At 35.3% G+C, this 16,228-nt stretch overlaps 1 protein-coding gene across 1 annotated transcript in view; it reads left to right on the top strand.

Annotated features, from left to right (window-relative positions):
- Positions 1-1,007: 1,007 nt before the first annotated feature.
- The window catches only part of LOC144957755 (solute carrier family 22 member 4-like), a 16,693-nt gene continuing 1,472 nt past the window's right edge, over positions 1,008-16,228 (top strand). Inside the window, exons 1-2 of the mRNA XM_078889151.1 lie at positions 1,008-1,301; positions 15,397-16,228. The exon at positions 15,397-16,228 is cut by the window's right edge and continues 1,472 nt beyond it. Coding sequence (XP_078745277.1) covers positions 15,780-16,228 — 449 coding nt within the window. The 5' untranslated portion in view covers positions 1,008-1,301; positions 15,397-15,779. The remainder of the gene's footprint in view (positions 1,302-15,396) is intronic.

The following is a 16,228-nucleotide window of genomic DNA, read 5'->3' as shown; positions in this document are numbered from 1 at the left end:
TGGATCAAAATTGCGAATCGCCATTTAACGAAACAAACTTCCACGTGTTCACGCATGCCGTGTTGCTTGTGACAAATGACACCAAAATCAATAAACCTCAATATCGGCAAAACGGTATACATTTACTCCAAGATTTGAGTTCAGATAGTAAATCTATGCTTTTTTCCCCTCATAATAAAACATTTTATAAACATTAAACATGAGCTTTAAAGTTTCGTGTCGAGTCTTAGTATTGTGCTGTGTTTGATGACACCAAAGGTCACAAGCAACACCAACTTTTTAAGAACTCTATATATGAAACTTAATTAGATATGTAATATACTGCAATTGCGTTTAAAAGTAAATTTTGACTTTATACTATTAGTCAAATTTCAATCACGTGAGCTAAAACATCACATTTAATTTCTACATAATTTCTAAAAAGGTGATGCGTTGACCTCGTTTTAAGCACATGCCAAACAGCATTCAAATTTCACTTTCAAGTTGTTTATTTCATATTATGTTGAACAGAGTATGTTGAGTTATCTCATTTTATCTCTTCTTCATATTATCAATTGATTACAAGCATTAACCCAATGAGAACAGCCCATACTTAAGTAAAAATCAAATTTTCTTAACACTGGTATCAGGCGGGCACCTTTTGACTTGGCTCATATATATATATATAATATATATATATATATATATATATATATATATATATATATATATATATATATATAGAAAGAAAGAAAGAAAGAAAGAAAGAGGGAGAGAGAGAGAGGGAGAGGAATAGAGAGAGAGAGAGAGAGAGAGAGAGAGAGAGAGAGAGAGAGAGAGAGAGAGAGAGTTAAAGTGCTATCAGCGAGACTCGTGGGCCTTCTCGTTTCCACGCCAGATCCCCGGCGAGTCAGCATGTGTATAGATAGCATTAACCGAGACGCAACTCAGGCAACACGCTGATAGGCCGGTGTCGGCTGTGCGTGGGCCGTCAGTCCTGGAAGAGGATCATGTGTCGTGCATTGAAACGGAACGCTCATGGCTGATCTGGCAATGTGTTACTTCGTTTTTAGTTTTCGTGCGAACTGCGAAGAGCTCAATAAATTATTTTACTTTCCTGTTTTCCCCTTTCGTTGTGACTGAAAACTCACGTTGTGTTCAGGTGTTTTCATATATTCATTCAACCTTTGGCTGCTTGTTTTGTGACTTTTATTTACTAGATAAAAAACAAAAACAAAACAAAACAAAAAACAACAACAATAAACAAACATAAACGAAAACAACGAAAGACAAACGGACATTGGAGAGATTCTCCCGCAGAGGTAAGTTTTTAAAATCAGTCAATACAAATCGGCTTATGGTATGGGGGTTAAGCTCTAAACTGAGCGCATTCATTTTCGTTTCAGGTCCGCTTTTCCCTCAGTACACATTGTATGTATCCAGTCCTCCGGACCATCAGTTACACAATGTATGTATCCAGTCCTCCGGACTATCAGTTACACAATGTATGTATCCAGTCCTCCGGACTATCAGTTACACAATGTATGTATCCAGTCCTCCGTATTTTCAGTTACACAATGTATGTATCCAGTCCTCCGGACTATCAGTTACACAATGTATGTATCCAGTCCTCCGGCCTATCAGTTACACAATGTATGTATCCAGTCCTCCGGACTATCAGTTACACAATGTATGTATCCAGTCCTCCGGACTATCAGTTACACAATGTATGTATCCAGTCCTCCGGCCTATCAGTTACACAATGTATGTATCCAGTCCTCTGGATTTTCAGTTACACATTGTATGTATCCAGTCCTCGGATTTCAGTTACACAATTATGTCCAGTCTCGATATCAGTACAATTGTATGTATCCAGTCCTCCGAACTATCAGTTACACAATGTATGTATCCAGTCCTCCGGACTATCAGTTGCACATTGTATGTATCCAGTCCTCCGTATTTTCAGTTACACAATGTATGTATCCAGTCCTCCGGACTATCAGTTACACAATGTATATATCCAGTCCTCCGGACTATCAGTTACACAATGTATGTATCCAGTCCTCCGGACTATCAGTTGCACATTGTATGTATCCAGTCCTCCGTATTTTCAGTTACACAATGTATGTATCCAGTCCTCCGGACTATCAGTTACACAATGTATGTATCCAGTCCTCCGGCCGATCAGTTACACATTGTATGTATCCAGTCCTCCGGACTATTAGTTACACATTGTATGTATCCAGTCCTCCATACTATCAGTTGTACATTGTATTTATCCAGTCCTCCGGACTATCAGTTACACATTGTAGGTATCCAGTCCTCCGGACTATCATTACACATTGTATGTATCCAGTCCTCCGGACTATCAGTTACACAATGTATGTATCCAGTCCTCCGGACTATCAGTTGCACATTGTATGTATCCAGTCCTCCGTATTTTCAGTTACACAATGTATGTATCCAGTCCTCCGGACTATCAGTTACACATTGTATTTATCCAGTCCTCCGGACTATCAGTTACACATTGTAGGTATCCAGTCCTCCGGACTATCATTACACATTGTATGTATCCAGTCCTCCGGACTATCAGTTGCACATTGTATGTATCCAGCCCTCCGGACGACCAGTTACACATTGTATGTATCCAGTCCTCCGGCCTATCAGTTACACAATGTATGTATCCAGTCTTCCGGACTATCAGTTACACAATGTATGTATCCAGTCCTCCAGATTTTCAGTTACACAATATATGTATACAGTCCTCCGGACTATCAGTTACACATTGTAGGTATCCAGTCCTCCGGACTATCATTACACATTGTATGTATCCCGTCCTCCGGACTATCAGTTACACAATGTATGTATCCAGTCCTCCGGACTATCAGTTGCACATTGTATGTATCCAGTCCTCCGTATTTTCAGTTACCAATGTATGTATCCAGTCCTCCGGACTATCAGTTACACAATGTATGTATCCAGTCCTCCGGCCGATCAGTTACACATTGTATGTATCCAGTCCTCCGGACTATCAGTTACACATTGTATGTATTCAGTCCTCCAGACTATCAGTTGTACATTGTATTTATCCAGTCCTCCGGACTATCAGTTACACATTGTAGGTATCCAGTCCTCCGGACTATCATTACACATTGTATGTATCCAGTCCTCCGGACTATCAGTTGCACATTGTATGTATCCAGTCCTCCGGACGATCAGTTACACATTGTATGTATCCAGCCCTCCGGACGATCAGTTACACATTGTATGTATCCAGTCCTCCGGCCTATCAGTTACACATTGTATGTATCCAGTCCTCCGGACGATCAGTTACACATTGTATGTATCCAGACCTCCGGCCTATCAGTTACACATTGTATGTATCCAGTCCTCCGGCCTATCAGTTACACATTGTATGTATCCAGTCCTCCGGCCTATCATTACACATTGTATGTATACAGTCCTCCAGACTATCAGTTACACATTGTATGTATCCAGTCCCCCGGACTATCAGTTGCATAAAATTTGTATGTGTACAGTCCTCCGGAGTAACATTTTAGTCTCGGGCGTTGTAAAACTTGTTGGTTGGTTGGTCAATATTGACAAGTTATTGAAAACAACACAGTTCGAACAACTAGTTCAAGATGAACTCTTTCACCACTTGGTCGATAAACAGGTCTGTTATTTGTTTCACTGACTGGTTATATATATATATATATATATATATATATATATATATATATATATATATATATATATATATATAAATTGTATCACTCACTTATATGTGGCCAAGACATATGTTTCTGTGGCTTTTGTCCACGTCTTCAGTTGGCATAAACAACTGAAGACGTGGACGAAAGCCACAGAAACATATGTCTTGGCCACATATAAGTGAGTGATACAATTTATATTTTATATTAGCTCTAACCATCATTATCGAGCACTTTCGTACCTACGAGTACCCACCAACCACTCACATATATATATATATATATATATATATATATATATATATATATATATATATTAGAGAGAGAGAGAGAGAGAGAGAGAGAGAGAGAGAGAGCGAGAGAGAGAGAGAGAAGGGGGGGGGGGAAACAAAATTGACGTCACTCAGATTTTTAAAATTGTTTTTATACAGCCATTTGAATGAATAAACTCGCAACCGCGTCTTATCAAAACAACTGACATAAATTAATCAATAACTTTACACAGACAAATCACAGATGTGACCCACATCTCAAATCGGAATCATATTGGGACGAATAAGACTCAGAAAAGTAAATTTAGACATGGAATGACGAGAAAATAACGCAGCCAGGCTCATTGTACGCAATAACAAAAAATACCCGTCAGCAACTCTTCTTCTCCGTGAGTTACATTGGCTTCCTGTTGAAAAAAGAGTTGCCTATAAGATTTGTACTGTTGTCTACAAATCCCTGAGCACGAACAGTCCCTCCTATATTAAAGACCTTCTAAACATATATGTCCCCAATAGAAACTTGAGTTCAAGCAGTGACCAATCAATCCTTGTCAAACCTAAGCCATTGCGTAAAATAGGTGAACAGTCTTTTCAATTTTCGGCCCCCCATTTTTGGAACTCTCTCCCGTCACACGTGAGATGCTCGGATTCGTTGACAACGTTCAAATCTCGCTTAAAGTTTTTTTCTTTTTACGTCATAATGTTGCAATATTATTTTCATATTTTGTTGTTGTTAAATTGAATTCGTATCACGTTTCCTTCAGACTTGTCTCACTGTAATATGTCTTGTTTTATATCACTGTAAAGCGCTTAGAGCCTGTGACAACGGGGTAAAGCGCTATATAAATGCCATTTATTATTATTATTATTATTATTATTATTATTATTATTATTATTATTATTATTATTATTATTATTATTATTATTAAAACGGAACCTCGAGTCGTGTGTAATGCAAGAAATTATATAATTTGTGACCCACCGTTTCAAACCGGTATTATGTCGGGATCCACTCGATGAGGAAAATTGAATTTATAGCCACCAATATCAAACTTGGGTTTAATTTCTCTACGTCATGCTGGAGTATAAATACTATTTTTTTTATTTACAAAAGCATCTAAGGTCCAATTTCTCATCATTCTATCTCTAAATTGACTTTCTGGGGTCTGAATCATCCCGACATAAAACCGTTTTGAGACGGAGGGTCAAATTTATCCTCCACCTTAGCGAAGTGGAATCAGCTCCTAGTTTGATATTTGTGGCTATAAATTCAATTTTCATGACCTCGATCATCACAATGGGTTGTAGATTAGACATGCTCTGTGTCACTGAGACACGGCTTCCTATAAGGGTGAATAACATATTATTATCGTGGTGCATTGAAAACCACTGAACTATGAGATTCCATACATGCTGAATCTTACAAGTTTTTCGTAATTTTACGAATTTTAGAAAAATTTCATGGCCAAATACGAAAGTTTATGGAAAATTACGAATTTTTTATTCTTAGTAATACTTAAATGATGATAATAATAATAATAATAATAATAATAATATATAATAATAATAATAATAATAATATAATATATGATGATGATGATGATGATGATGATGATGATGATGATGATGATGATGATGATGATGATGATGATGATGATGATGATGATGATGATAATAATAATAATAATAATAATAATAATGATAAGAAGAAGAAGAAGAAGAAGAAGAAGAAGAAGAAGAAGAAGAAGAACAACAACAACCACAACAACAACAACAACTACTACTACTACTACTACTACTACTACTACTACTACTACTACTACTCTATACTACTACTACTACTTCTACTACTACTACTACTACTACTACTACTATACTACTCTACTACTACTACTACTACATACTAATAATTATGATGATGATGATGATGATATAATAATAATAATAATAATAATGATAATAATGAATAATATAATAATAATAATAATAATAATAATAATAATAATAATAATAAAATAATAATAATAATAATAATAATAATAATAATAATATAATATATAATATAATAATAATAATAATGATATATTGTGGTTGTTCATACACAATTTCAGAAATTACGAATTTCCTTGTCAAATTACTAAAAATTGACATTAAAATGACTAAATTTGAAGTTTTCAATTTGGCAAGTCTGAGATTCTGTCCTTTATAGGAATACCTCCAGATCGGGTGGTATAGCGTGTATTCATAAGGTATGTTACGTGTGTTGTCATAAGTTGGTTTCAAAAATAAACTTTATTAAATGTCTTAGCGTAGATAGTATTTTAAATACAGTATAGTGAATAAACAAGGTATATATATATATATATATATATATATATATATATATATATATATATATATATATATATATATATAAATATATAATATATATATATATATATATATATATATATATATATATATATATATATTCAGGTTAAGATGGGTACTTTAATATAACAGTGTAGACACGGTATCGAGAGTAGGAACACAACTGGCTCTATAGGCTAATGAATTAATAATATGACTGCGCTGTCTCTTTGGACGCTTGCCGTGAATGTGTGTGTGTGTGTGTGTGTGTGTGTGTGTGTGTGTGTGTTACTTAGACTTAGATTGTGTCGTCTGTTTCTAGTATCCCATTACTAACGAAAGAGTGAAAATGGAAAGGCTTCGTATGGGAACAAAACAGACAATGGACGTGTCGGGTACAAACCCTTCGTCAGCACAACAATACACAAATAAACGTGGAAAAAATTAAAATATAATGAAAAGTAACTTGTATCGGTACAAGTTATTTTTCATAATTTTTCATTTTATTTTTCATTTTATTTTTCATTATTTTTCATTATATTTTAATTTTTTTCCACGTTTATTTGTGTATTGCTGTGCTGACGAAGGGTTTGTACCCGAAACGTCCATTGTCTGTTTTGCTCCCATACGAAGCCTTTCCATTTTCACTCTTTCGTTAGTATTTTACGATCATCGGCTTCAGGCAGCCCTTACCGTTTTCTACTAGTATCCCATTAGTAATTTGCCTCCATAAATTTCTGTCCAGTGCAAGTGTTCTTAGCTTTTGGATGTCATCATGTGTGTTAATATGCTGAGGCAATTGGATGTTTCCTTGTGTTGTTGAAATCAGTTCTTCGGTTGTTTTTTTAAAATGTATTTGATATTTTTTTGAGATCTTGATTCAATGTTGATGGAAGTGAAAGTGAAGTTGGTGTACGCCCTCTGTATTTGGCTTCTTGTTTGAAGTAATCATACATCGAGGTTTGTGTTGGAATATTTCATCTCATCGAAGCTCGTCTCAGGCGTATACTTATACTACTAGATAAAATAGGTTGGACAGGACGCTAAGGAGAGAGAGAGAGAGGGGGTCAATACATTCCATTGTCAGGTGTGACAGAGATGGGTACTGGGGAGAACGGGCATGATTAATTACTTATAATATAGAGAAGTTGGATAGGTAGGTACTTCAAGGGTATAAGGAATGAGATTAGCGGAAGAGTAGCGTCCCTTGATTGGACGTCACCCATAGTCTGTGACGTCACCGGCGGAAACGTTGATTATTATATGCATTTTTGTACAGAAATATGAATAATAATTTTTTCATTTGGAGCGCTTGACTTGTAGTTGGTTTGTTTACAAATAACTTCTCCCCCGGTGACGTCCAGTCAAGGGACGCTACTCTTCCGCTAATCTCATTCCCTATAATGATGACAGTGACATGATGACAACGACAACGCGGAAGCGAGGACGAGAGACGCATGCGCACAACCAACATGACGATCTCTCTCTAATTATTTTTCCGACTGTGACGTCACAGACTATGGGTGACGTCCAATCAAGGAACACTACTACTCTTCCGCTAATATCATTCCCTATAATAATGATGACAGTGACATGATAACAACAACTCTATGTATCCAGTTATCCCTATGACACTGTGGCAGAATTACAGCAGCCCAGAGCTTTTGACCTAAAAATTAAATCAGTTCCGGTCGGTCATGAATCCAAAATTTCTCTCTATACTATCTCCCTAATATAATACCGTTTTGAGACGAAAGTGTCACAAATACTGGGTTGTCAGACACACACATAAAAATGCCAAAGGGGCTGGACAATTTGACCTTACTTAAAAGGGCTGGACATTAAAAAAAACAAAAACCCACTTTTATAAGCATAACTTTTTCCTGCAAAAAATGCGTATAAAAATGTTGTATGATAAATCTTAATCTTCTATTGATGCTTTCCGTTTAGCCAAAATCCTCACAACATCCACCAGCTTGGTGTAACGTACCAACTCACAAAACCATGTGTAACATTGAACGTTTATAGATAGTATGTACGTGGCGAAGAAGTAAAACTGGCCAACACACAAAACTGTGTGTATCCATGAACGTTTGTAGTCTGGTTAATACAGTTTAATGAGAAGTACTCATAAACGCGGATGGCAAAAAAAAAAAAAAAAAAAAAACAATAACAAAGACATGAGTGACGTCATGTTCGAACTATCAATAGTCTGATTGATATAATTTAGTGAGAATTGCTCATAAAAATGGCTGGCTAAAAAACAACAACAAATACAATAACAGAGAGCTTGGTGACGTCAAATTCGTTCCTTCTATCCCATTGCCATAAATAATATCTTGGTTTAAAAATAAAATGACCTGCTTTTGCCAGTTTAAGGGTGAAAATTTGTATATTTTGTGAAACTGGCGTTGATTTCTCTATAAAAGTGATATATAGGTGGTATTAAGTGATTTGTATTATAGAAAAAAAGGCCAAAATATCGAAGTCAATTGTTGCATACCAAGCAAATTAAAAAACGCCAGGTTTTAACAAATTTGGCAACCATGGCGCTTAAAGCACCAATCTGGTTTACTAAAGACGAACATGAATTGTTTTAAATAAATAAATTAAATTAAAATTCCCGTTATTCATCCCATAGTGTATTTAGGGTCTAATCCAAGGGAACAATGGAATAACCCAGATGTTAGCCGCAGTACAGCGCCGCAAATTGAGCTAGGGGGCAGCGGCAGGTTATCGAACTCGGTTATCTTTCGGGTACGAAGCATAGACCGTACCGCTGAGCCACGCTGCCCCATTAGTTAACGACTACGTATTCCCTTGGAATTAATAGACCCTAAAGACAATAAATTTCCACTATGGGATGGATAAATGGAATTTTAAACATTTATTTCCCGTCTAATCGGTTTTCAATGTAATATAAATTATGTAATGGAAAGGTCTTTAACTTCAAATGTGTTCCATTTATATTAAATAACACGAGTACATCAACGAGACGAAAACGTGTCATCATTTTTTTTAACCTAGATAACTTTTCAGACACCTTAACTGACATATTCTAAAAACAAAACAAAACAAACAAAACAAATACAAACAAAAAACAAAAGGCAAAAAAAGCAACAACAAAAAAAAGTTTAAAAACCCCAAATTCAACAAAAACAACAACAACAACCCCCCCCCCCCCCTTACAAAAAATAACAAACAAACACGACTTTAAAATTTTGGCCAGAAAACTCGACCCTCAACTCTATCAATCGATTAAAATGACCCCAATATTGGCAACAACAAAAAAAATAAAAAAAAATTAAATTAAATTAAATTAAATTTTAAAAAAAAAAAAAGCTCTGAAACAACTGGGGGTTTTTTCCCCCCAAGATGAGGGTCATTATAATCGATCGATAATTGAATTGAGGGACGAATTTTTTGGCCAAAATTTTACATACGCGTTGTTTTCAGGGTACGACAGCCGTCACACAACGTTCAGCTGGTAACATAATAAGAGTCAGTTGACTCTGATTATTATTGTTGTCTGTGAATCCATTGTTGTAGGCTTGGAAAATCGTAACATTTGTTACGATGCAACCGACAATTTTCTCATTCTGGTTTCTTTTGTAAATCACAAAATGTAAAGAAATGCTTTTATTACAGCTATAAATACTAAACACTGTGTTGTAGACATCATTTTGATGAACAACATTCTGTATAGATAGTTCGAAGATGACGTCACTCAGGTCTTTGTTATTGTTTTTTGCCATCCGCGTTTATGAGTAATGCTCACTGAACTGTATTAACCTGGCTATAAACGTTCATGGATACACATAGTTTTGTGTGTTGGTCCGTTATACTTCCGGATGGCAATGTTATGAGCTTTTTAGCCAAGCGCATACTATCTATAGAATGCACTTGTTACTTTTTTGTTTGATTAGGAAAAGTCTATTTTTGTGTCGGATGGGTGTGAATTTTCGGGAGAAATTCTAAAAATGGCCGGTAAGGAGAGAGTTAACTCGTTAACTGCCGTACTCTGGACAAACACGTATTCAAAAATTTGGCCAGAAAACTCGCCCTTCAAATATCGATCGATTAAATAAATGATCCTCATCTTGGCAAAAACTCAAAAAACCTGGAACCTCGGCGAAGTCTTCTATCAGGCCCCAGGTTTGAGAGGGTTTTGTTTGTTTGTTTTTTTTTTTGTATTTTTTGTTGTTGCCAAGATGAAGATCATTTAAGTTGATTAGTATTTGAAGGACGAGTTTTCTGGTTAAAATTTTAAATACGTGTCTTTCTATGGCATTTAACTGATTAACTCACTCAATCCTAGAGATTTTTTCTACTTTTCAAAATTCGAGCATGTACGTAAATAGTTTTATTCAACTACCATTAACATGTAAAAACTAAAAACATTATCTTTGATACTACGCCTATAATTTGTCTCATAAAAATGTAATAAATAAGCATGGAGTCGGTAAAAGTAACCCGGGTAAACACCGGATATAGTCGGTGTTAGTGTTAGGATTGAGTGAGTTAACATCGACATGAATCTGAGTAGACGACTTCAAAACGCGCTAAGTCCCATTTTCATCATTCGAAGACAACCGCAATTTTTTGTCATTTATTTATTGACTTAAAGAGGAAAATACTTGTCCTGTGTGCCGTATAGATAGTTCGAAGATGACGTCACTCAAACCTTTATTGTTATATTTTGCCATCCTCGTTTGTGAGTTATTCTCACTGAACTGTATTAACCAGACTATAAAAGTTCATGGTTACACATAGTTTTCCGGATGTTATGAGCTTCTTAGCCAAGCGCATACTATCTATAGATAGTTCGAAGATGACGTCACTCAGGTCTTTGTTATTGTTTTTTTGCCATCCGCGTTTATGAGTAATGCTCACTGAACTGTATTAACCTGACTATAAACGTTCATGGATACACACAGTTTTGTGTGTTGGTCCGTTATACTTCCGAATGGCAATGTTGTGAGTTTCTTAGTCAAGCGCATACTATCTATAGAACAATAGATAGTATGCGCTTGGCTAAGAAGCTCACAACATTGCCATCCGGAAGTATAACGGACCAAAACACTGTGTGACTATGAACTTTAATAGTATGTATACTACAGTTAAGTGAGAATTACTCATAAACGTGGATGGCAAAAAACAATAACAAAGACCTGTGTGACGTCAACTTCATACTACCTATACCCTGGGTGTTTGGAAACTCTAAATTATATTCTGTCGTGATTCTATGGAGTCCAAAATATGGATAGTATCCGCTTGGCTAAGAAGCTCATAACATTGCCATCCAGAAGTACAACGGACCAACACACAAAACTGTGTGTATCCATGAACGTTTATAGTCGGGTTAATACAGTTCAGTGAGCATTACTCATAAACGCGGATGGCAAAAAACAATAACAAAGACCTGAATGACGTCATCTTCGAACTATCTATAGTTTGAGATTGTTTACTCATTTTCTATTTGGATGTGACATAGGACGTTTTGAAAGGGCGCCTACTCGTGTATGATAATAATACTGAAATGTTATTACATTCTATAAGCCTGTCATCTGCATTTTTTGCGGCCGCAAATATCAGGGCGATCCGCAAATTTTGGCAAATTTCCCAAAACTGGCAAATCGTGGCAAATTTTGGGGAAATTGGCAAATCGCGTGGCAAATTTTGGGGTAATAAAAAAGAAGCGAAAACAAAATAACGAAAAAAAAAAAGTGCGAAACTTGAGAAATGTTGCAGCTTTGCCTGGACCCAAACCAAGGGAAGCTACTCTCTACGGATAATGATCCTTTAAAATCTTTAAAAATAAATGTAGCCTCCTTAAATGTAATAAATTGTCTTTTATATATATTTTTTTTCTGTGTCGCGTGTTAATTTTTACTGAAACGCTTAGTTCTCCTCGGCAAATTTTGGTCTTTTTGGCAAATTTCTTGGCAAATTTGGGGGGGGGGGGGGTTGGCAAATTTTGGCAAATTTTAGGTCCCAATTTGGCAAAAAATGCAGATGACAGATAAGCCCGCAGTTCGTGTTGGTCTATAAATCTTGGATTAAATCCCTATTAATTTATGTGAAACCGTAACCATAACTACGGTTTCTGGGACATGTGTGGAGAAGAGACGGAATAGAAAAGTTGGTAACATCTGGGATGATCGAAGGAAAGAGAGCTAGAGGAAGACAAAGATGACTTATATAAATAACCTAAGAATGGCCAAATGTGACTTTAAAAGTAACACAGATTTCATGCGCACCGCAGAGGATCGTGATTCGTGGAGACAGGTGACCGGCAACGTGTTCAAGAGTGCAAGCCACGATGGATGATGTTGAATTTATGTGAACATTCGGAAAAGGCAATTGTAGTGTTATTCATCTGTGGAGCTGTATGGAGTCACCAACTCTGCTCTGGTTTGTTAACTGACTATTGATGCTATGGTATGTAAAGCGCATAGAGTATGACATCGTCATGGTTACGCGCTGTAGAAATGCTATTTATTATTATTATCATCATCATCATCATCCTCAACATCATCATCATCATCATCATCATCATCATCATCATCATCATCATCATCATCATCATCATCATGGTCATTATTATTATTAATATTATTATTATTATTATTACTATTATTATTATTATTATTATTATTATTATTATTATTATTATTATTATTATTATTATATTATAGTAGTAGTAGTAGTAGTAGTAGTAGTAGTAGTAGTAGTAGTAGTAGTAGTAGTAGAGTAGTAGTAGTAGTAGGAGTAGTAGTAGTAGTAGTAGTAGTAGTAGTAGTAGTAGTAGTAGTAGAGTAGTAGTAGTAGTAGTAGTAGTAGTAGTAGTAGTAGTAGTAGTAGTAGTAGTAGTAGTAGTAGTAGTAGTAGTAGTAGTAGTAGTAGTAGTAGGAGTAGTAGTGAGTAGTAGTAGTAGTAGTAGTAGTAGTAGTAGTAGTAGTAGTAGTAGTAGTAGTAGTAGTAGTAGTAGTAGTAGTAGTAGTAGTAGTAGTAGTAGGAGTAGTAGTAGTAGTAGTATTCGTTTAGTTGATAATAAGCTCTCATAACATCCACCAACCGGATAAGACATACCAAAACACAAAACTAGATCTGTGTAACTTTAAACGTTTATAGTCTGATTGACAGAATTTAGTGAAAACTACTCATAAAAATGTCTGGCCTAAAATTAAAGAATAACAAAGAGCTGGGTGGCGTTAATTTAGTTTCTTCTATAGAGAAATAGTCACACTCGTTACAATGCAATCCATAATTTTCTTTTCTAATGTCATTTATATATACTATAACTCTCTCTCTCTCTCTCTCTCTCTCTCTCTCTCTCTCTCTCTCTCTCTCTCTCCTCTCTCTCTGTATATATATATATATATATATATATATATATATATATATATATATATATATATATATATATGAGTGTTAGTGGGTACTTGTATATACGAGAGTACTACTCGATCATTTAGGTTAGAGCATATAAAAATAAATAGATTCACTCACGTAGTTTTTAAGCTATAACGAACGTTTCCAGGTTCCTCATTTCATCAGTCGGCATTAAATGCATTAAATATATATATAATATATATATATATATATATATATATATATATATATATATATATATATATTTACTAATTTAATTATTCATTGATTGATTGATTGGTTAATTTAGTTATTTAGTTATTTAGCTATTAATTTATTTGTTTATTTATTTATTTAGTCATTAGTTTATTGTAATTAAAGAAATTGTTTTATTCTCCATCGTTCTGAACAGAAATCAAACCCAAATTTTATATTTGAAGCTATAAATTAAATTTCCAGCACCTAGTCCATCCTGACATAAAAATGCTTTAAGACGGCGGGCCACATATTATATATATATATATATATATATATATATATATATATATATATATATATATATATATATATACACATATAAAATTATGCCTTTTCCACCACGACATCATAAGACATCGTCACCTAGGCATTCCACGAAGGAATATAGATAATTCATCAAAAATGATGTATGATGTCAACAGGGATCACCCATGTTGTCCAAGTGAGCAAATTGGGGGTTAATAATCTTGCTAAAGGAAAAAAAACGAAAGTGCCCGAAGCGGGGCTCGAACTCGGGTCCTTCCGGGTCACAATGCAATGCCTTAACCACTCGGCCACTTCGCCCCCATTATATAAATGAGCTTTATATAGAGCAATATCCACTAAATGTGCTCAAAGCGCTTTATAAGAGGTCCCTGGTCAACAGCAACATTTAACATGTAGGACGGGACATGTATATATATATATTGTTATCATTGTCAGAACTTATCAAGGCCATGTGATAAATTGTTCTGAAGAGGTTGTAATCAATCTGCTTTTTGGTTTATAACCTATGGCACACTAATTTCTTTGTCATCTGCATTCAGTGATAATAAACATGTTTAGAAATTGAATAAAAGTAGGTCACAAGACTGCATGCGCACCGTACAGATATGGTGACTAGAATCAATCGGTTGTTTGTGTTTTAGTTCCTGTTCATTACTGGTTTGAGTGTTACATCAATGTGAGTGATTTTTGTTTATTATTTTTGTTTAACCCTCTCCGTACCACCCATAAGAAAATCGTCACATTCGTTATGATGAAACCGACAATTTTCAACAACACGTTATTTTTTTGCAAGGTCTGATAACCGGAAATTTGATGGGCTCCATTTTGTAATCAAAATACTCTCAAACCAACGATAAAAGTTACCGGGTGCAAACTTGAGCTTTTATAAAGGGCAATATCCACTAAGCGTACTCAAAGCGCTTCATAAAGGGTCCCTGACCAACAACAACTCGTAACATATAAAACTATACATGACGCCTGTTAGGCGATATTACAATATATTCCGACAGAGTTAATGACCAGGTACTCATTTTACACTTGAGTAAGGTGAGAGAACGTGTGAGTAAAGGGCCTTTTCCAAGGACTCATCTATGCTCCATGTATATCTATATTATATATATATATATATATATATAATATATATATATATCACTTGATTTTTTTTCTTCTCCTATGTGCTGCAGATCTTAGCCATGGCAAGACAGAAAGAGAGAGAGAGAGAGGGATCGAGCGATTTCCAAACTAATAACCATCATGATTATGACACGAACTATCAGGACATTTTCCAGGAAATAACACTTTAGGCTCATTTCACACGTTAATATTATTATAGTACGGTAATGTATTAAGAAAAGAGACTGTCATTCTCATAGCTCGATTGTTCTAATCTCGTTATGACTTAAAAAGTAAGTAATCTTGTAAAAGATTTATATAATATTTCATGTAGTATCTAGAAAGTTCTTTGACCAACATTTTGTATCGACTGAAATATCTACCTCACCGCTCCAATCCAAATCCAATCCATACTGTTGCAACTTCAGTGCTGAAGATAGACCCAACATCCATCATGGAGAATGTTATCATTCAAAGCGGTCCCTGCGGCTGTTTCCAAATTCTTCATGTTTTACTGACACAGAGTACGAGGTTTGCCCTGGCCTGGTCAATCAATTTTATGATGTTTGGAAATTTTAACCCGGGGTGGCGCTGTTTACATCGTTCTACTGCTTATAAAAGTAATAACGTTACGGCCAAGTCAGACATTATTCATATTAACAAGACATCATCATCATCATCATCATCGCATAATCAACTAAATTATTTTCGTATAAGACATAATACAGTGAACGAGAGTATTAATAGTTATTCTAGTAATATTTCATTGATGGAAAGTGATGACATTATGAAGAACGAGACGCGTCCACTAGGAACTGCTACGAAAATATCATACGAAGGAACCTGTGATATGATTCACACGTGTCAGAGCTTAGAATTCAATCCCAGCTCATCAACTATCGT

This window comes from Berghia stephanieae, chromosome 12, assembly GCF_034508935.2.
Source record: "Berghia stephanieae isolate SIO BIC M18660-M18661 chromosome 12, UCSD_Bste_1.3, whole genome shotgun sequence".
Classification (NCBI taxonomy): domain Eukaryota; kingdom Metazoa; phylum Mollusca; class Gastropoda; order Nudibranchia; family Aeolidiidae; genus Berghia; species Berghia stephanieae.
This window is presented reverse-complemented; position numbering and strand designations above follow the sequence as displayed.